Here is a 21,942-nt window from a genome sequence, read left to right as displayed (position 1 = left end):
AAAAGTAACTGCAGACAAGTGTCAGATTGTATTTTTAAAGTTAAGAGGGCTCTGAAAGGCAAGTAATGGCAAAAAAAAAGTATTTTCAGGTTAAATTTGCTGCCCTGGCCATCTCTGTGCTTACAGGCACACTGTGTCACCAACTCAAAGTAGACCACTTGCCCTAGTAGTGGATTTATGTAACTGAAGAGCTGCACCCTCGGTTCAAAGGCCGTTATAAAGGGGGCTAGTGTTTCATGTTTCCGTTCTAAAAAAAAAAAAAAGCAACACAAGCTGTATTACCTTAACTTTATTAATAATATCTGTATTTTTACAAATAAAGTTTGATTAGTTCGTCACTAACGGCGGAGGGAGTGAGCACACCCAGATCTGTGAAGAGGAGCGTAATCAGGGATGGCGGGGTGTAATCAATCATTGGATGCTCCTCAGCAAGATTGTTGCTCTTCTTTAGCGTATCAGCTTTGTACTAAAATGAAAGGAAAATAAACATCAGGGAGGCATTCTACCACATTTATATCATATTTACACATTTCTAACCCTTTAAAAGTTTTCAACTTTGTGAGCAAAACAAATCAATGTGTCAGATCATACAGGTGTAAAGTGTTTTATCAGTCAAACTGCAATGCAGAGAAATCTGTAATATGTAGATTTAATATAATAAACAGAATACGGAGTGACACATCTTTGGTAGCCATTTGTCACTTAGTATAATGGTATGTGATTTTTCTTTTGCCACTGCTCGAGTCTGAAAGAGAAGTAAAGTGAATGATGAATAAACTGATTCACACCTAGAACTGAGTGTTCACAATGTCACACTTTAGATAAAGTCCAATTTCTTTATTCATTTCCAAAGAAGAAACGGTGGTCCAATGAATCATATTTAAACATTTTAACAACTTTTTGGGTGTTTTTACCTTGAACTTGTCAGGAACATCTTGCTGATTGAGTGGAAACAGTCGGACAAATTTGAAACTTTCTGCGACCACATAAAAAGGCTTGTTGTGTGCTTTGGAGCACACTGCCATTTGGTAAGTACCAATCTGAAAAAGAAAATGAATTCGAATCAAACGAGTCCCGATCAAACTTGTACAGAAGTGCTGCGGTTCTTCTGTTCGCTCACACTGTAAGGATACCACTAGAGGCCAGACATTGTGGTCTCGTGGCTGACCACTGACAGTTTGCCACAGTGCAAAACTAAGAACAGAGATGGTGTGTGGTGCGAGTGAACAGCAATACACACTGGAAGTGAAAGACGGACACATTTTTGTTAAAGCAGACAACAATAGACGAATTTGTTTCTATTTCAGGCAATCATACTAGCTTAATTTCTTTTTTCTAATATTTAAACAGAATATGTGAACTTTTAGTTTGACTGTGATGATTTAATCTGCTACTAGCACTGGGATGAGAGTGAGATTTAAATGTGTAAATATTTATTAAAAAAATATATACAGCTTTTTTCTAACGATGCCTTAATGTCTCCTAATATTACATTCTTGAGGGGAAATACTAAGAAAATGACAGAGCATCTGCAAATTGAACCTTTTAATCACAAATACCTTGTTGATAATTCCACCGCTTTCTACAACTCCTTCAGCTCCCACTATCACCAGATCAACCTTCTCCATCACATACCTGCAAAACAGGCATAAAAACGACACGTTCTGCTGGATCACGACTGTTAATATAATTTACTAAGTTCTTTTTTCCATCTGTATTACACCATAAGAGCTTTTAAAGATAGGTAAATTGAAAAGCATTGCTTTAGCTTCGACTTATTACTCCTTCCTGGCTCCATACGTCTCCATAGCTCAAAAGATAAAATTGACTTGTGCTTAGTAAAGTTGTCAGACTCAATCTTCCTATTTGCTTTTATCCACTGGTATTAGTTCATTTAAGTTTATTTACTCATTCACTTATGGATATTAAATAAGATTAACGCTTACCCAACTGCTGCATCAAGGATAACAATAACGGGGACGTGTAGCTTTCTTAGTGCATCTGCCATATTTAGTCTGCAACAGAATATATATTATTGTTATTAAATTTCATAACCCAGTACTGTGGCTTATATTTTGCATGCATAACCTTAAAGAGCTTTGTGTTTTAACTAAAGATCTAAAAATGCTCCAATCTTAATAATAATAATAATACATTTCATTTATATAGCATCTTTCCCATGCTCAAGGCACTTGACTATATTTTCATGATTGCCAAGCTGCACTATAAATACTTGGGCCTGGTTGTATCAAGCGAAGTTACATCGTGAAATCCAAGCCCAATTTTCTTTCTTTACATACAAGATAAAGCTGGTATTCTTGATAAATGGATTTTTAAGTGGGGGTGTGATACAAATGTTATCACAATAAGGATGTAGTGAGAAGTCAAGCAAAATGACACCTTTTATTGGTTAACTAAAAGATTACAATATGCAAGCTGTCGAGGCAACTCAGTCCCCTTCTTCGGACAAGATGTCATACAGAAACTGGAGTTCAGATGTTTATATACACACCAGGACAGGTACAGCATTGGAAAACCTGGAAGTGAGACATCTTAGAAGGGGGTCTGAGTTGCCTCGACAGTCCTGCATATTGTAATCTTTCTAGTTAGCCAATAAAAGGTGTCGTTTTGCTTGACTTCTCACTACACCCATAATGACCGCCATGGTACAACACCTAATACTACACACAATAAGGATAATGAGACTTGCCCAGTGCAGTCCGGTTGAGATTCCGTCACATACACCGTGAAACGCTTCTTTGCTGCAGCTGCCTTCTCTAATACTCGTAGAACAACCCGGGAGGACGAATGTGTTAAAATTTTCTGTAGGAAAGAAGTGATCGATTAAGTAGTAGCTGTTTAAGTTAGTAAATGCACACTAAGTTAAGCCAATTGTCATTCTGCTTGATAAATGTAAACGTGACAGGCGGAGCCGGAAGTGAACCGGACCTCCAGTTAAATGTCCACTGCACTCCCAACACTCTGGTGTTGATACTCCGAAAAAGTCACGTGATGAAGAAAAAGCACTGCTGCCTCGTCTTAGCACATCTGAACAAAGTGAACACTTACCGCGCCGTCTTTGATGAACGTGTGGCAGAGTTTGGCAACTTTATTGCGCGAGAGAGAAATCTTTTTCAAGAAGAGCTCTCCTCGTTCAATCATCACTTTTTTGCACTGTGACAAATCCTGCGGAGGAGAGTCGTTTGGAAGGGTTAGCGTGGGCGTTCTGTTCCACTATTGCCGAGACGTGATGGAATTGGGGTGGGGGATACTCACGGGATGCTCCAAGGATGTGAGGCTGATGAAGCGAAGAAACAGCTCTCCGCCGGAGGAGACTGCGACAGAAGAGTCGACGCTGGTCAACTTCACGATGGCTTTGGTGAGATTTTCTCTCAAGCCAAGAAGTGTTTCACCTGAAACACAAAGCAGTGACTTAGATGTGATAAATACACACAGACGCTGTAGCCGGTAGGATGTGCTTGTACAAGTATCTCTCACCCACCACCAAAGACGTGGGGACCAAAGCTGACTGCCATGTTTGTTGGCGTGTTTTTGGCTTTTCGGGTCAAAATAAGTCTGCACAATGCTCTGGTGCGTGTATTTGGCTGACGAGGAAGGATCCTAGTTGGGCCTCAAACGGCATGGGACATACACTTGGGGTCTGATCAGTCGAGGGTGGTCCTGCGGTTAAAAGGGTAAAACACCTGAAGACACTGACGATGTGTCCCAAGTGACATCTGCTGATGATGGGGTGGGGGGGAGTTTGGCTATGGGTCGCTCAGTCAAGCAAGTTTGTTTAGTGCGGAGGACCACCTTTAGGCACAAAGGATCGAAACAACACATCCTGCGTATTTATAGGATTTAGTTACGTATTTTAATGTTCTTTTACCAACATTTGCCAGGGGCAACAACAGAAAAGGCATTTTGTGACATGTAGGTTGTCTGCAAGATAAGCAAGAACATTTAGAGGAATAGGACAATCAAACACTGCAACTCTGGAGGCCAAGATTAAATAAATTCTCCATCCAAAAAGAATTATTTTTTAACCCAGTGTTGTTTGCAGTGATAGCCAAGAAAACTTAATCAGGTTTTCACAGAGAATGGAGACGGCACAGATGTTACTAAAGCAGCTGTGGACCGTCCTCACGTTACTTGTGCTGCATGACCCACGTGTCAGCTTTTCAGTTGTATGCTTGCGCCATTTAAATTGGCTGTATTTTTTTTTTTTTTAATAATGTTTAATACTTCTGGACAGTGAGGGTAGCACATGAACGTGAAGTACAACAATCTGCAAGCCTCTGAACCGATGCCAGGGATCTTGGTCAGTGAATGACGAGCAGGCCCGTCTTGAATTCCATAACAACACGACAAGAAGAGATTTTACTTGGTAATCACTACAGAGAGGGTCGGTCACAGAAAATAAAATGTTATTTTTGGGTGAAAGATACGGACAAGTGACGCATTCTTCTTAACGAAAGGGCAGATGTGTACTTGGAGACCCAGTGAAACTCAAAAACCGCTGTGGGTGATCAGTTTACCTTTATCCCTTTTTAAAAATTCCAAAAGCGTACGGATGGCTGCCATGGCTGATGCCACGTCTGGGTTTTCCTGCATTTGAGTTTTGAAATAAGCCACGAGTTCTGAAACAAAACAACACAATTTGGTCATTCAATTTGAAAATGAGTTAAAAGTATTTTCAGCATTCATCAATTAGTAAATGATAAACTGTATTAGAAAAACAAGAGTGTCCTGCTTTAATTCTCAGGCAGGCAGGTTCCTTCTCCTCACTCGTAATTATCAATAACTTTTGGTGCAGGCCGAGGTGTGTTGGAGTGTGGAGCCACTGCACCCACCCTGGACGGACCACCATTCTTTTACAGAGCTTCCTCAAGTGTGCAGCGGGCCAAGGCAGAGGAACAAATATACTCGGAGAGCGCTGGGAAACCCACAGCCTGATCGTCCCCTTGTCCATCTGTTTTAGCTGGTAGAAACACTCTCGTGTTTGTATGTCTGAACTAACAACTGCTTAAATCATCAGTCCATCGCAGGGTTACAAATTTTTAGAACGTCCCCAGCATTGTGGCACGCAGGGCAGGAAGCAGCTCAAGATGGGCCGACGTCCATCACAGGTCACTAGCACTCGCACAGGGCCAGGATATCATCCCAGTATACACGTCTGTACGATCCAGGATGGTGTGGAGAAAATGTGCAAAATCGACACACAGGGTGACCAGGATGGGAATTAAATGCAGGTAGTGGGAGCAAATCACCGCACACTCAACTTAAAAAGTTCAACCTGCCCCAATCAGTACTTGTACAGTTTTAGAGAGCGGTCATTGAAAGTATCCTCGCTTTGTCCCGCACCCCAGTCTGGGGTATGGCAATGCATCTGCTCACCCAAAGTATCAACTGCAGTATGTTATTTGAACAGCAGAAAAGATTCTATCCTTGAAATTGGACTCCACGGAGGTCCTGTATATCACAGGTCAGGAAACAAGCCGCACAGTGTAGAGTACTGGTTAGGACTTGGAACCTCAAACCCTGGGGCTCACTACAAGCCAGTCACTTCACCTGCCTGTGTCCCTACTGGAAATCCAAAAGAAATGGACTCCGTTATATGCCCAGTGGGCACTGGGTGGTCTTAGAACCCCTGCAGATTGTTTTTTTTATCGCTGGAGTTTTTTTTTTTTTTTTTTTCATCTGTCCTCCTGGTCATCCAACATTACCTTATACTTTGTTACATACTGTATAATGGGGGTCCCCAACTCCCAGTCCTGGAGGGCCGCAGTGGCTGCAGGTTTTCTTTCTAAACTCTTTTCTTAATTAGTGACCTGTTTTTGCAGCTAATTAACATTTTAACTGATTTGTTTTTGTAAGCCTGGGTTCGCTTCTCGGGTCCTCCCTGGCGTGGAGTTTGCATGTTCTCCCCGTGTCTGCGTGGGTTTCCTCCCACAGTCCAAAGACATGCACCTTAGGTGCATTGGTAATCCTAAATTGTCCCTAATGTGTGTGTGCTTGGTGTGTGTGTGTGCCTGGTGGTGGGCTGGTGCCCTGCCCAGGGTTTGTTTCCTACCTTGCCCTCTTGTGTTGGCTGGGATTGGCTGCAGCAGACCCCCGTGACCCTGTGTTAGGATATAGCGGGTTGGAGAATGGATGGATGTTTTTGTAAGATTTGTTCCCTGAGTTTCTTCATCTTTCCTTGGAATGGCTTCATCAGTGCCAGGACCGGATTTGGAGACCCCTGCTGTATATAATATTAAGTTTTATATCAACTTAATTTTTATGTCATCTTGTAAAACACTTTGAGCTACATTGTTTGTATGAAACTGTGCTATATAAATAAAAGTCGTCAGTCAGCCAAATCAGTCAATAATAATGAAAGGCTACACACACCCAGGCAGCCGTCTCTTTCGGTCATTAACAGTGAGGAAGCTGAAGGGAAGAAGTTAACTAGACAATGAAATGGTGCTGTCCTACTGATGGTGACACGCAGTCTCTGATTCACCTTCGTCTTCTCCTAAATCTAAATTCTGTTTAATTTATAAAGACTTAAAATATATCTGGGGTGGATTCTACATTACTATACAGTTCTGTTTTGGGGGTCTCCAACTTGGAGTGCTACTGTGGCTGCAGGTTTTCATTCTACCCATTTTCTTAATTGTGACCAGTTTGTGCTGCTAACTCCTTTATCTTTCATTTTAAATGAATTATAAGATTAAGTCCTTTGAATTACTTCATTTTTTTTCCTTAAACGGCACCCAAACTGAAATGAGATGTGAAATCAGTGGGCCAACACACAACCAGCTAAGTCGGAGCCTCAAAATCCAACCAGTTACTTAATAAGAAGCTGATTCCTGTTATTTAATTCTATGGCTTCTGCTGCAGCAGACATTGGACCGGAGCAGATCAGCGTTACTGAGACCCTCACCTTTCTTTATTTTCAGATATTGTATGAGGGACACAGGGTGCTGGTCAAGTATTGTCTCATTATTGTGTGGCTGCTAATTAGGAAAATACATAAATTAGTAAGTAAGAGTTCTGAACTGAGCAAGTCAATTAAAATTGAGGCACAAGAGCTAATCGGCAGTAAACACTGGACACTAATTAAGAGAACGGTTAGAATGAAAAGGTGCAGCCCAGTAGCGCCCCAGAGTGCCCTGCTCTATCTCTTGGGGTTTATAATGTTGTCATGTACTCTAGATGGTGCTCTTTAATTTAATGTACCGTGCTAATGTGATGGTGTCATGTACTATATGAGGTGCTCTTTAATTTAATGTACCTTGCTACATGTAAGGTTGGAACGCCATGAGAATTTTCTCTGCCATTTTCAAGAAGCCGGTGATGGTGACGCTCCATTGATTATCATGTCACAACACCGGCCATAAGTGTGTCCTATTCACGTTTGTCCCTTATCAGGCTACTCGCAAATAAAGCCGAACGACCCAGAGACCCCCTGAGTGTGTCGCCTAACAAATCCGCGCCACCTGCGCCATTCATCGCTGGACGTGTCCCATCTGTCCAGATCAGCAGACCCAACTGTAGACGTTTTCTTAATAATCCAAAATCAATAAGTGACAGCTTTAGTAAATGACCTGACGGTTGATCGCCGTGCCATGTAGTGGTTAGCTGCGCAGGACTTACCTTCATCATTCATTTCTGCGATTTCTTCTGAAGAAGCTCTCTGGGGAAAAGAAAAAACGATAGGGTCCAAAAATACTGGCGAAACAAATCCCACCTTCCTCTTTAATCCCCAAAACCCACACTTTCAAAGAGTGTCCAGAAAGTCTGCAACGCGAAATTCAGTTAGTGCGGCATATGCACACGTGGTTTCACCTTTCTCTGTTGCGCTTCTACTCACATGCCTTATTTATTTAAAGACACCACGAGAGAATAAAAAAAAAACTGAACACGATATAGTTGAACTCTTGAGTAGAGTAATCAAAATAAATTAAACTCGGGTAACTTCGCCTAGCCTCCCTCTCACTGAAGCGTTTCGACTGCAGATTCCGGCACCTGCTAATGACGTCATAAGCACAACATTCAAATAAAAAAAGAGTTTGCGCGGTGATCACTACGTCGACGCTTCGTCAGTGGCAGGAATCCAATCGAATATCTTTTTTACACGACATTAAACTCTGTAAATGTGTAGCCGCTACAAAAATGTCACATTCCCACTTGTCACTGTCAGGCGCATTGCATTGACGTTTTCGTGACGCGACTGGGATTGTAGTGAATAAGTGGGCGTGTCCCCATGCAAACGAGCACCGCCTACAAGGGCGGGGCGAAGCCCGCCGGGATGTGGCGTTTCAGTTGCAGACATGGCTTCCGGTGAGTGAATATTCTCTCTTTTGTTAAATTGTGGACTTTTATAAATGGGTTTGTCATTTTTTAACTTTGTGGCGTGTTAAACTGTCGTCGGCCAATTCTACACGAAAGCTGAAAGCAAATGAAAATGTTTTATTTTTTCAGCTTCACGTGCTCCTTTAATGTCTTTGATTCATTTCCATTGCAGGTTTTTCGTGTGTGTTTCAGATTTAAAAGCATACCCTGCAAAGTACTGCCATCCCATCCGGCCGTTAATACATACATATACAGTATATATATATATATATATTACTATTTACAGTTCTCATTGAGTTTTGTGTTACTGTAGCTGTATGGTGGCACAGCGGTTAGCTAAGGGAGTGCGGGGTTCAAGCCCCGGCAAACCAACTTTCAGGTATTTCAAATCAAAATCGATTTGTCCCATACGTTATGTATTCAAATTCGTGGTTGCACAACTCCAATGTCACTTCCTTTTAAGAAGAAGAATAAAAGGTCAATAACGATAATACATGACATTATACATTTCAAAAATCATTAATAGGATATTGTAAATATATGATAAATAATAATAACTACACAACTTAATGGTAAGAAGAGTTAACAATAGGGCAGCATGTAGTTGGAGATACCTCATTCAAAGATGCTGTTTCCTGCTAGGGCAGGCTCAATTCTTCATCCGAAAATAAAATGAGGAGCTCAGGCCACGGCGGGACTGCCGGCTGTTCCAGGTTTGGGTCTTACCTCGAACCCGGGATAACCTGTGGTGCCCAGTGACCACATACTGGACAAGCGAGGGTCAGACAGTGGATGGATAGTCTTCATAATGTACTGCAGGTATACGTCACACTGAAGTATTTCTTTTGTTAGATTTATAGATAGAAATGTAGATAGATAGATAGATAGATACTTTATTAATCCCGATGGGATTTGTCTCTAGGGGGAATTTGCATTTTCACTTAGCTCAGTAACTAAATAATATTGTTGTGTTCTGACAAACAACAAACCCCACTCACATACACAGCAAAATGACTAAAAGAAATGCAAGGAAAATAAAAAGAGAGAAAACTTCTGACTTGTCAGTGCCAGTCCCAGTGAGGCACTATGCAGATGTATTGCTGTTGGTGTTAAGGAGCCCCCATTGTGTTTCTTGACACACTTCTGCTGATAATTTGTTGGCTGAAAGTCCTCGGTGATAGTGTGTCATAGGGAGGATGTGCTGCCTTGTTTATAATGGCACTCAGTTTGGTTTTCGTTCTCTCCTTTGCTATGACCTCCAAAATGTGTCCTATAACTTTTTAATTAGCTTGTTGATTTGGTGGGCCTCTCTTGAAGTCCAGCACTATCACACTGGCCGTCACGGAGATGTAGAAGATGTGATGATTTTGTTACTACACCCACGTTAAAGGAGCTCAGTCTCCTACCATTAAAGAACATGCAGTGCCCTTTCTTTTCTAATTCCTCTATTCTGAGACCAGTCCAGCTAATGACCGATGTGGACCTCCAAGTATTTGTAGCAGTGCGCTACCTCAACATCCACTCCCTGAATAGTGACTGGGCGTAGGGGCTTTTTGGTGCAGCTACAGTCAATGAGCAGTTTCTTGGTTTTGTTGATGTGAAGTTGCAGACAGTTCTCTTTGTACCAACAAACAAAGTTCTCCACCTTAGTCCTGTCCCCTGTGTCATCCCTCTTATTGGCACACCCCATAAGTGCAGAATCATCTGAGAATTTCTGAAAGTAACATGACCTGGTGTTATGTTTATAGTCTGAGGTGTACAGGGTGAATTGAAAAGGAGACCGTTTGCGTAATCATAATGAACCTGCACAATTCACAACAAATCTCAGTAGTGTTCAAGCCCCTTCATGTGCAGAAAACAAAATGCACGCCAGCTCCTAAATCCTTGAAAGCCATGTGTTCTTTTATCTTGATTATCTTGCACATCAGCACCTAAGGAATATGACGAAGGAGAGGAGGCCATTCAGTCCATCTTGTTTGTTTAGCTGATAAATAAGCTCCCCAAATCCCTCATCCAGATTCTTCTCAAAGCTTGTCAAGGTCTCTGCCTCAACTCCACATCTCCGTAGTTGGTTCCAGATTCCCATAACTCTTTGCGCAAAGAAATGCTTCGTGGCTTCAGTCCTAAATGCACTTTCGCCTTCATTTCCTCTAATGTCCTAATGCATGGGACTCGCCGTTTAGTTGAACGAATTCTGCAGGATCTCCCTTTGAGAACCTTGAAGACACCAGGATTAGGTTCCCCACACAGTCTCCTCTACTCAGACAAAGTAAGTTTAATTCTCTGAATAGTGACTGGGCGTTGTAACATTTTGTAGCCCACTTGAGCCAGCTCTGATGTTTTAAAGCTGAAGTCAGCCGTGACAGGACTAGACGCTCAATAGAAGCTGGGCCTAGTGGGGTGCCAGGCCTTTGCAGGGCTCATTCACTGTCACACTCGTACAGGGCGGGCCAGTCTTATCAGATTCTGGATAATGGGGTGCAGTCCAGTCTTTAAATGACAGGGCTTTCTGGTTTCAAGAAGCTGCAAACTGAAACCTAAAATTCAACAACTTTTTCCATTGTGTCAGAACCTCCCATTTCATGGAGCTTACCAAGCAGATAACTGGTTTGCAGTCCTTGTGAAAACTTGTTAAGTTTATTGGTTTCTTGTCTCCCACTAGATGATGAGCTGAGTCTCTTGCTTATTGTGGTTGACGTCAATCCACTCTGGTGGGGCCGGAAAGCCCAGGAGGAGCCTGAGGTAAGTCTGAGAACTCTGCAGCTTCAGAAGTATTATGAACAAGAGGAGACCATTCAGTTAATGTTGGTTCTCTGTCCCAATCGGGTAGGAACAAATACAAATTTGTGTGTGTGGCCTACAGAAATAAGACAGTTGAGCTACGTTATTCACATACTCTCTTTAACCTTCTTAGCGTTAGAGCCGAGCATCACTCGGGCTTTCAGAACAGTGCTAAAAGTGTTAGTCCTGAGCGTCACTCAGACAACTGTACAGGTGCTGGTCATAAAATTAGACTATCATGACAAAGTTGATTTATTTCAGTAATTCCATTCAAAAAGTGAAACTTGTATATTAGATTCATTCATTGCACACAGACTGATGTATTTCAAATGTTTATTTCTTTTAATGTTGATGATTGTAACTGACAACTAATGAAAGTCCCAAATTCAGTATCTTCAATATTGAACCCTCAGTCTGTCAGTGGAGCAGGACGGTGACAGCAGTCTGTCGCTGAAGCTGCTCCTCTGTCTGGAGATGATCCTGTTCAGTGGATGCAGTGGATTCTCCATGATTGACAGGAGTCTGCTCAGCGCCCGTCGCTCTGCCATGGATGTCAAACTGTCCAGCTCCATGCCTACAATAGAGCCTGAATCTTCAATAAGAATCTTCACCAAGCAGCTCTGTAAATGTCTGCTTTGTTTGGGTCTCCATACCTCGGTGAGTCTGACATGAATGTCATGAAATCAAAGTTCAGAACACGACTGACAGACGAACATTGAAATGACTCCAGAAGAGTGAAGCTGAGGGGCTCCACTCCACCAGACACCTCAGTGCCAGTCATCTGACTAACTAAACAACACGTCACACCTGCAACTGGACATGTGGATAAAGTGAAACAGTGGCATGTGACAAAATGACAAATGAATAATGTGTATTTGGAATTGCATTGTTCTGTTTTAACAGCATTTATGTTTTAATTCAATAGTGTGAGATACACTAAAAAATGCATACAGACAATCAAAATGTACTTGCAGGTGAACTACATATTTTTGTGATGTTTTAATGCAAAATGTGAGTTTTAATGCAAAATGTGGACACCAACATGTTGTACGAGCTTATTCAGTTTGTTTGAGTTGAAATAAGCAATGAGAATAAACGTTAGAAGACATGAGTAGCTCTCAGCCATTTTCATTTTGTAAAAGCAGCTCTCAGGGGAAAAAAGGTTGGAGACCCCTGCTGTAGAGCTTTTCTGTCACACGGTTACTCCTGCTGGACCCATCATCAGTCACCAAATAAACCCGCATTTTTATCTTTGGATTGTGGGAAGAAGCTGGGACTCGTGTGCTAACTTATGGGTATTGCTGTTCAGTATATGACATGTGGTTGGCTTTGGAACAGGCAGCTTGTCCTCATGGCACAAGTAAGAATATTTGGCTTAACATTAGAAGTTTATCTTTTAGGTCTTAAAATTGTCCTTTTCCGCCTGTCACTTGTAGGCTCTTAACTCGCTTTGAAATACATTGCTCCAGGATTATCTGCTTTAAATTGAATTTATTTCTAGAAACAGTATTCCTCATATGGATTCTGTCAAAATGTGTGTTTTTGTCATTTTCCACAGTTTTCATTGTCAAAATGCATAGATGCCATCATGGTTTTAGGAAACTCGCATCTTGTCATGAGCCGAAACAACAGACTTGCTGTTATTGCCAGCCACTGCCAAGAAAGGTGAGACTCGGCTGCTCGTGTAACAGAATTCATTGAAAGCTGAACATTATTATTTTTTTAACATATCTCCATTTTGAGTAATAATCTTTAATTTAACTATTCCTTATTCTTTCAGCCATTTTCTTTACCCAAGTAAGCACTGGAAAGGTGGTGATTTTGCCAGTGACGAGAATGGCGCCGGCAGCAGAGATGGAAAATTTGAACTTCTAACCGTGGCCAATGACCTAATTGTTCAGGAGGTTAAACATCTTATTGCTAGAAGTAGGTAACCCAAACTCGCCTGCATGCTACTAGCGGATTGACACCATGGGTCCCATTAAGTCTTATCTCTAAGGTGAATGGTGTGTGTTGACTTGGGCGTCATACCCGGATGGTCTGCTTCGTATTATTGCAGTCCAAAAAGTGACTCTGTAATTTGCCATTGTGGAAGATATTGTTACCTTAAATATATATTTATTAATAATCAACCCGAAGAACCAGGCAGGAGGAAGCTTGTCCGTTACATCCTTTATGTCTCTTTAGCAAATGCTTGGTTCTTTTCCAGGGAGATACGTTACATCACTCATCCAAGTGACTGAGGACTGTGGAAGTCACTTGGATGAGTGATGTAACATATCTCCCTGGAAAAGAACTATGTCCTGATGAACTGAATCAACCTTCTAGAACTAAGAGAGTACATTGTAGCATAGTTTTTCATTTTTGGCCAGGGTTGATGTTTCATTTATGTGAATGCCCTATTAGTGTTCATTACATCCTGCTTGTTTATCACTTTGCATCTTTAATAGATGTTTTTTTTTGTTTTTTGTCATTAAATCCCCAAGTCAATGGTCTCCTTACTGGAGTCATGTGGAAACACACCACTGTATTAAAACATTGTTATTTGTGATTGTCTGTATTCGCTGTCTTTGTGGAGTTTGCAAGTTCTCCTTGTGCTCTTCTCATCTTCCTCCTTGTTGTCCCTTTTCTTACATCTACATATGTGCGTGTTATGCATAATGAAGGACTGTGAATTGTCCTGACCTGAGCGTGTGTTTGTTGGCATGAGTCTGTCCTGAAGTGGATTAGTGCCAGCTACAGCCTGGGTAAGCTCAGGTTCAGATGGAAATGCTCGTTTCTGGGTCGTCCTTGGACATTCACCTGGAGAAGTAAATAAATACATTGCCCTACTTCTAAAAGCTCATGTTCTAATATTTAATTTGATTATTTTTGGACACATCATTGGGATCTTCTTCAGAACCAACTGCCTGTCTTGTTTGGTGTTGCGTTTTATATTTTTATTTACAGTATATCTCTCTCTTTTTGTTTTTGGCAGCACAAGTGAGAGGACAGCAGACGGACACACTGCTAGCAGGATCACTTGCCAAAGCACTTTGTTGTATCCTTTTGATGTTCGGACAGCTTTGAGAACTCTCGGAAGTAAACTCCAAGCCTTAATCGTACCTTGGCACCTTGAACATGGCAAATGGCAGAGACCAGATGTCCCCTGAGCAGTTTAATTAGACACGTAATCACCAGAAATGTGAACACAACCTTTTCTTCACACATTACAATGACCAATTGGATAATTCCATAATCATGTCTCCCAGTGGCACCTTGAGTTACACAGCCGTATTCCTCCTTGTTATTTAGAAAATGTGTAGATAGGAATGGCAGACATCCCATCGGGGTTCAGATCCCATTTCTCAGGCCAAGGCTCTGTTTGCATCGCACCTCTTCAAACTGATTTGAAGCTCACTAATGTAATTGCTGAGTACTCAGAACAACTTCTCAGATTGCCCCTTTTGAAACTGGAACCCCCACCTTAGTCTGCCAGTCCAGACATGCCAGCCTGCCTTTATTCAATAATAAAGAGACACCGTAACAAAATCCAAGGCCTGCTATGGTGCGCTGGCCTGCTGCAGAGTCCCCATCTACAAACATTGACCAAGCCCTACTTGACTGATGGCTCAGGCCCAGAGCGCTGTTTCCACTTTATAGCTTCCTTACGTAACTCATATATGGAGAAGAGCTTAGCCGTGCCCTGCCGACATGTCTCGAGTCTTTGTGTGGTTTTCTTCAATTTCTGTAAGGTTGTCCAAAACTCCCACTTTGTGGTCTCGCCCAGTGTACCTGTATCTACAGCTTCAGCTGCTGCCATTTGTGTTTCATTGTACCTTTCACAGTTATTTCTGTACACTATCTTGTTAACAATGCATAGAAAGTCGTCTGTTTGATGGCTTCCCTTACCACTGGTATCTGCAGAGTGGTCACTGGCTTTTTTAAAAGTCCAAGGGGACTCTCTCACTCATTCTGGATTGAGAAATGCCACTTCATGATGCTGTGCACCCACTGGGTTCTTCATTCAGTAATGGTAGCATTAGTATTGTCACATGTACAGAGCACAGTCCAATTGTTACTGACATATTCGACCAACATGCAACATGTCACCACTCTGAGACATCACAATTAACAAGAATGTATTAAAAGTACTGAGCCTCATTTATTTAAAGCAGGCATGAGTCCCATTGGCAGAGACAGGGTAAGGAGGAGGGTTCATACCCTGTATCTCATCTGCCCTAGCAGGGCTCTTTAGGAGTAGCTGCTGGACTCTGAATGTCCATTCAGCCAGCTCATGTGCTGCTCAGACAGGTGGACGTCATTTATGATGCACTGGCGACACCCTGTGGTTGCAATGGAATCCTGCAGAATTCAGAAGCTTAGTTTAGCAGAAGGCCTTATCAGTTAGAGCAATTTAATTCAGTCATTTGTCTGCGCAGTCTTCGTCTTCTTCTTTTGGCTGCTCCTGTTAGGGGTCGCCACAGCGGATCATCTTCTTCCATATCTTCCTATCCTCATCATCTTGTTCTGTTACACCCATCACCTGCATGTCCTCTCTCACCACATCCATAAACCTTCTCTTAGGCCTTCACCTTTTCCTCTTGCCTGGCAGTTCTATCCTTAGCATCCTTCTCCCAATATACCCAGCATCTCTCCTCTGCACATGTCCAAACCAACGCAATCTCGCCTCTCTGACTTTGTCTCCAAACCGTCCAACTTGAGCTAACCCTCTAATGTCCTCATTTCTAATTGTTTCCATCCTCGTCACACCCAATGCAAATCTTAGCATCTTTAACTCTGCCACCTCCAGCTCTGTCTCCTGCTTTCTGGTCAGTGCCACCGTCTCCAACCCATATAACATATGCTGGTCTCACTACCGTCCTGTAGACCTTCCCTTTCACTCTTGCTGATACCCGTCTGTCACAAATCACTCCTGACACTCTTCTCCACCCATTCCACCCTGCCTGCACTCTGTTCTTCACCTCTCTTCCACAATCCCCATTACTCTGTACTGTTGATCCCAAGTATTTAAACTCATCCACCTTCACCAACTCTACTCCCTGCATCCTCACCATTCCACTGACCGTCCTCTCATTTACACACATGTATTCTGTCTTGTTCCTACTGACCTTCATTCCTCTCCTCTCTAGAGCATATCTCCACCTCTGACCTGTTCCCTACTCTCACTACAGCAAACATCATAGTCCACGTGAACTCCTGTCTAATCTCGTCTGTCAACCTGTCCATCACCATTGCAAATAAGAAAGGGCTCAGAGCTGATCCCTGATGTAATCCCACCTCCGTCGCTCCTACTGCAGACCTCACCACTGTCACACTTCCCTCGTACATATCCTGTACAACTCTTACATACTTCTCAGCCATTCCCGACTTCCTTATGCAGTACCACAACTCCTTTCGAGGCACCCTAGAATTTAAAAATATAAAAAAAGGTTAGTAATTAATTTAAACAACTTTGATGAAGTAAAGATCGGAGCATATGGCAACTTCTTACTGCTCCAGGTGCTCTTAATATTTACTTTATTACTTCAATCACTCTAGATACTGTATAAAGACAAAATAAAGATATTTAAAAACAACCTGGTATTTATTAAAGGACTAGGGGGCTATGCTCGCCCACCCCCAGGTTTGGTTTCCATCTTATACAATTTAAAGAGGTTGTTATTTTCATGGGAATTGTTACATATGCATTATTTTCACTTTTACTTTAAAACTTTTGTAAAAACAATACTTGTCCTTTATTTCCGGCCCCGGGCGTGGTTACATCTCTTTCTCGCAGGACATATAACGCTACTCACGTTGTGAAGGGGGGCGGCTGAACGCACACTAAGGAGATGCTGTCGGATCATCTGCTGGCTTTCTGCTGCTGCTGCTGGCGAGCTGTGTGTTATGTTTGTCACGCTTTACATCAGTCATTTCAAAGTCTGTATAGCAGCTGTCCTTTTGCCACTTCGTGTCTCTGCCGCTCGAGTTGTGAAGAGGTGGGGGGTTACTGAATGCACGCTAAGGAGTTGCAGTCGGATCATCTGCTGGCTTGTTGCTGCTGGCGAGCTGCGTTTTCTGCTTGTTGCGCTTTAATAATAATAATTCATTACATTTATATAGCGCTTTTCTCAGTACTCAAAGCGCTATCCACACAGGGAGGAACCGGGAAGCGAACCCACAATCTTCCACAGTCTCCTTACTGCAAAGCAGCAGCACTACCACTGCGCCACCTGTGAGGACGTTTCATTTCAAAGCCTGTACAGCAGCTGTTCTTTTGCCACTTTGCATCTCTGCCATTCATGTTGTGAAAGGGGTGGGGGGGTTGAACGCACGCTACGGAGAAGCGGTCGGATCATCTGCTGGCTTTCTGCTGCTGGTGAGCTGCCTGTTCTGCTTGTCGTTGTTTTAAGAGCTGGGAGCACATGATGTCTTTCTGCCAAAAGCATTCCAACAACTGCTTGGTTAGATGTCCGTGAACTTGTTGTAAATGTGGTCTCACTGCCTTGTCTCGCATGATGTTAAAGTGTCTCTCGTGGGAAGTCAGATTGTCTTCACGTGATGTTAAAGTGTCTCTCGCGGGATGTCAAATTGTCTTCCGAAAAGATCACGTCTCGTCTCCCTAGTCCCTCCCAGGATTTTTTTTTTATAATAGAGAGATGATAACACCAGTAAAAGAAAATATAGATAGCAAAGTTTGGATGCATATGTAGTCTTTAGAAAAAGCTTACAAAGAATGTCAAGGATTGGAAGTTGTCTTGGGGAGATTTTGATCTAACAATTGGTGTTAGCATAAGATGCTTTCACTGACGATCAAATGAAACAGTCACACGTCTCGGTCTCTTCTTCTAATATCCTGTCCTTTTTGTTGTTGCTGTTTCTTTTTCTCTCCCCTGTTTGTCAGACAAGCCATATTCATGTTAAAATTCCATGTGGGGACTCGTGTCATGTGATATGGGGCTTTGTGAGATGGGATATTATACACCTTTGATTGGCTGGCTGTCAGGGTTTTGTTTCCAAGTGATAAGATAATCAACACTGCCTGAGGCCACCATTGAAACAGATGTTTTCAGGTGATAGATTATTGGTACAATTCAGAAAGAGAAGATGCTTTGATGTTAATTGCCCCGGTAAGTGTTTCTGTCAGTTAAGTTCATCTGGTTTGTTTGAGCAAAAATATAAGCATCAATTAATTAAAAAGGGAAGAACTGGTACTCCAGGACGCCAGGCAGATCCTGGCAAGTTATGGCCAGCACGTGCTGCAGTAAAAGAAGCTGACTGTCCAGACCTCATGAGGACTCTGCTTGATCGGTTCTTGATATGTCAAATAAATGTGTTGTTGGGGCATTTTCTTTGGTAGCTCATTATAACCTGATTCTGAAGTGGCCCTTGTGAGCTTAATGGACATGCTAGACACATTTTTCAAATTGCATGAATGTTTTAATGAAAATGTGAAAACATACAGTATATGATATTTGCATAGTAACAAGTGCATTTGCCTTTTGATTGATTGTTTAAGAATCTGACCTCCACATGTTTCACAAGACCCACACAGTATTGAATATTTGAAACATAATTTTAAATAATATATGTTATGCATTTTATATAATTTGTCAAGGAATTGTTTGTGAAAACTGTTACCCTAAATCGAGGACATCGAGTAGCCAGTGTGTCATGATAGCCAAAGCTCTCCATTGTCTTTTGTTTTCCTGAATGTCGTCTTGTAGATATCCACAGAGTCACCAAGCAGTTGGAAGGTATGGCTCTTTCTTTTCTAACCACAACAGTTTAAAGGATTGTTTTTTGTGTGTACTCCATATGAGTGGAGACAGGGTGGCGCAGTGATTAGCACCGTTACCTCGTGGCTCCATTGTCCTGCATTCAAACCCAGTTGTTGTCAGGTTTGCACGTTCTCCCCATGGTGGTGAGGGTTTACCTCAGGCATTTCTAACTGGCTTATTTTATTGATTCCAAATGGACTGGAACTTGCAGTAAACTGGCGCCCTGTCCAGGACTGGCTTCTGCTTTGATCCCAGTGCTGCCAGTATAGACTGTGATCCTGAATTGGACTAAGCAGGTTTACGAATGTTCAGTTGCTGTGTTAGACGATGTGTGTGCCCATGTACAGTTTCTATTTTTGCAGCATTCATTTTTGTCTCGTGCACTGTGGTGTGCAGTCTATGGTCGTGTTTATACGGTACTGGGCTTCATGTTGTATTTATTTGTTTCTTTTTTAGCGGGTCAGGAAATGAAGTCAAGAATTTTGGTAAGAGGACCCTGTAGATTTGTATATTAAGAGTATTCAGTGTTATCCTGACCATTTCCACTTTGATTTTCTGTTGACTTTTGGAGTGCAGGTCATCAAGGCGGCTGAAGATTGTGCTTCACAGTATATGAATTTTATGAATGTAATCTTTGCAGCTCAAAAGCAGGTAATGTGGCCCTGGTGAAAATTTGCTAATTATTTTTTTTCCTTTGGCAGAAAAAAACAACATTTATTTAAATAGCACATTTTCATATGAACAATGTAGCTCAAAGTGCTTTGCGAAATGACAAAACGAAAGTTACATGTGTAATATAGTGCTATGTAGCGCCCGACCTGGCACAGACTTTCTCAGAGGCACGTGTAAAACAACCAGTTTCTTTGTTTATCTTCAACTGGAGGGCACGTCTTCCCCGTAATCCCTCCAGCCACAACACAGTCCCACAAGCACTTATACATAACAAATTACACTTCTTCTCTCCACCTTGGCACCACCACTCCTCCCAGGCAACCTCGTCCTCTTCCTCCCGATTCAGGCCCCTGAGTGGTGGATGCTGGCCCTTTTTATAGCCCACCCGGAAGTGCTCCAGGTGCTTGATCACCTGTGGCTAATTGCATTTCCGGGTGGGGCTGCAGAGATGTCCAGGTGGGTTCCTGGCTCCATACAGCACCCTCCGGCGGCCACCCCAGCTCCCCACAGGGTTGTGATGAACTCCATCTCCCAGGAAACCCTGCGGGAAACTGAGGCACCATCGTCAGCCAGGGAGGCTGCCACCAAGCGTCCCGGGGGAGGTAGTGAGATGTCCATAGCTGCTCCCCCGGAACATAATACAGAAGGGGAGTCCCGGCTGGGCATAGGACCCGGCCGCCTGTCACACATGAAAAAGGAAACAAAATGAAATAAGATTAGGCAGTAATATTGAAGAATCAGTAACAAAAAAAAGGTAAGGTCAGAGGGCCAGTGGGCAGAAAAAACACCAATTAGACCCCAAGTCTGTGAAATGGTAATGCATGTAAGAGAGGCCTAGATGATCTCTTATTCCTTTTCCTGGAAATTCCATTGAACCCATTCATTTTTCAAAACCCATCCACCTTTTTTATTTCTCGCCCACCCATCTTTTTATTCATCCGTCCAGAGAAGGATCTTGCAGAAGCTGGAGCCTGTCGTAGCAAGGTTCAGGTGCAAGGCAGGAACAACCCCTGGAGAGGGCTGTGACAGCCCATTATGTGTGCCTATTAACGGGTTGCGGCGTGGCTCATCCTTTCTTGTGTGAGACAGTGGCAAACCCCGGATGGGACGCGGTCTCAGTGGAAAAAGAAAGATGCACTCGCCCACTCCCTGTCACATCCACATTCACTTTGAGTTTAATATTTGGGACATAGGGACACACGCAGAACCAACCCCAGAGCTGGGAGGCAGGCAGCGGTGACCTTCACTTGAAACTGCTACAGCAAAATAAAATGACCTGTAAGCTTTATTATTCAGTGTGGACTCCATTAGGAGGCAGACCTACGTTCTGAGAAGCACCCAGCCAGCCATCTTTGTGTCCCGGTGTGCTAATTGAAGTCACTGTATGTGTGCTTTACATTTAGGAGCAGATTGACTGAAGTATTTTTTATTTTTTCAGGGTGTCTTGATTGATGCCTGTGTTTTGGATGCCGACTCTGGGCTGCTGCAGCAGGTATGTCTTAATAGTCCCTGCCGTAAGGACCCCGCTTGATCGGCTGGCCATAAGTTCTATTTAGTTCTAGCTCTGTTATGTTGTACTCTGCTTTGTAGTTCCATAGATAGATACTTTATTAATCCCAAGGGGAAATTCACATACTCCAGCAGCAGCATACTGATACAAAAAACAATATTAAATTAAAGAGTGATAACAATGCAGTAGTTTTGTTCTGTAGTTATGCTTGATTGCCATAGCTCCCTATCTTTTCATCTCTCTTTTTTATGTACCTTGTTTTGGAATTGACACCATAGATATTCTGCATTTTTATTTTAATCTTTTAAAAGAGACACAAATGGAGTGCATTAGATCGGTTGCCAGATTTTATTTATAATCTAAAAAGAATGGGGAAGTAGTACTTGTTAAGGGGTATAAAGTCAGCAGCTACTTAAAAGATAAGTTTGGTATTTTTCAAGTCAAAGTTATTTCTTCACAAATACTGTACATACGCATTTATCATGTACAATTATGTTCAAAAGTTAAGCACTATCCGTAAATTTAAAAAATATGTTTCTTGCCCACACTTGCGCTTTACAGTGGAGGTTATGGGGCATGGAGGAAAAGCTCAAAAACGTACCCAACATGTCCATTTTTTCAAGTTCAGACTGATCAGTTTAGTACTGATAACAATACAATAGAATTTATTTTTGTATAGCCCAAAATCACACAAGAAATGTTTTTATTTTTTGGGGGGTGGGGGGAGTTTTTCCTTGTCTTCTTAGAGAGCCATGGTGGGGGGCTTGTCAAGAGGCAGGGCCTGTTAAAAGCCCATTGCGGCACTTACAATACAATACAATTTATCACACAAGAAGTGCCGCAATGGGCTTCTAACAGGCCCTGCCTCTTGACAAG

At 42.4% G+C, this 21,942-nt stretch overlaps 2 protein-coding genes across 2 annotated transcripts in view; one reads left to right on the top strand and one right to left on the bottom strand.

The window, feature by feature from the left end:
- Nucleotides 1-274: 274 nt before the first annotated feature.
- On the bottom strand, nucleotides 275-8,104 carry eif2b1 (eukaryotic translation initiation factor 2B, subunit 1 alpha). The gene is made up of 9 exons (XM_028824656.2): nucleotides 7,642-8,104; nucleotides 4,539-4,640; nucleotides 3,277-3,413; nucleotides 3,070-3,186; nucleotides 2,711-2,823; nucleotides 1,947-2,015; nucleotides 1,560-1,635; nucleotides 915-1,040; nucleotides 275-466 (listed from the first exon to the last, which is right to left on the bottom strand). The coding sequence occupies exons 1-9, from the start codon at nucleotides 7,652-7,654 to the stop codon at nucleotides 311-313; spliced, it is 909 nt and encodes a 302-aa protein (XP_028680489.2). The 5' UTR covers nucleotides 7,655-8,104; the 3' UTR covers nucleotides 275-310.
- Nucleotides 8,105-8,257: 153 nt separating this feature from the next.
- Nucleotides 8,258-21,942, top strand: part of gtf2h3 (general transcription factor IIH, polypeptide 3) — a 20,400-nt gene continuing 6,715 nt past the window's right edge. The window contains exons 1-9 of the mRNA XM_028824657.2: nucleotides 8,258-8,328; nucleotides 11,003-11,082; nucleotides 12,680-12,786; nucleotides 12,902-13,047; nucleotides 14,099-14,161; nucleotides 18,831-18,860; nucleotides 19,341-19,369; nucleotides 19,461-19,535; nucleotides 20,995-21,048. Coding sequence (XP_028680490.1) covers nucleotides 8,319-8,328; nucleotides 11,003-11,082; nucleotides 12,680-12,786; nucleotides 12,902-13,047; nucleotides 14,099-14,161; nucleotides 18,831-18,860; nucleotides 19,341-19,369; nucleotides 19,461-19,535; nucleotides 20,995-21,048 — 594 coding nt within the window. The 5' untranslated portion in view covers nucleotides 8,258-8,318. The remainder of the gene's footprint in view (nucleotides 8,329-11,002; nucleotides 11,083-12,679; nucleotides 12,787-12,901; nucleotides 13,048-14,098; nucleotides 14,162-18,830; nucleotides 18,861-19,340; nucleotides 19,370-19,460; nucleotides 19,536-20,994; nucleotides 21,049-21,942) is intronic.

The sequence above is a fragment of the Erpetoichthys calabaricus genome, chromosome 18 (genome assembly GCF_900747795.2).
Source record: "Erpetoichthys calabaricus chromosome 18, fErpCal1.3, whole genome shotgun sequence".
NCBI lineage: Eukaryota > Metazoa > Chordata > Cladistia > Polypteriformes > Polypteridae > Erpetoichthys > Erpetoichthys calabaricus.
This window is presented reverse-complemented; position numbering and strand designations above follow the sequence as displayed.

Coding starts and splice junctions, on each gene's coding strand:
- eif2b1 (XM_028824656.2), bottom strand. Junction 2,016..2,710: donor TCTCAACCGGACTGCACTGG/GCAAGTCTCATT, acceptor ATTCTGTTGCAG/ACTAAATATGGCAGATGCAC. Junction 1,041..1,559: donor GCGGTGGAATTATCAACAAG/GTATTTGTGATT, acceptor TTTCTTTTTCAG/ATTGGTACTTACCAAATGGC.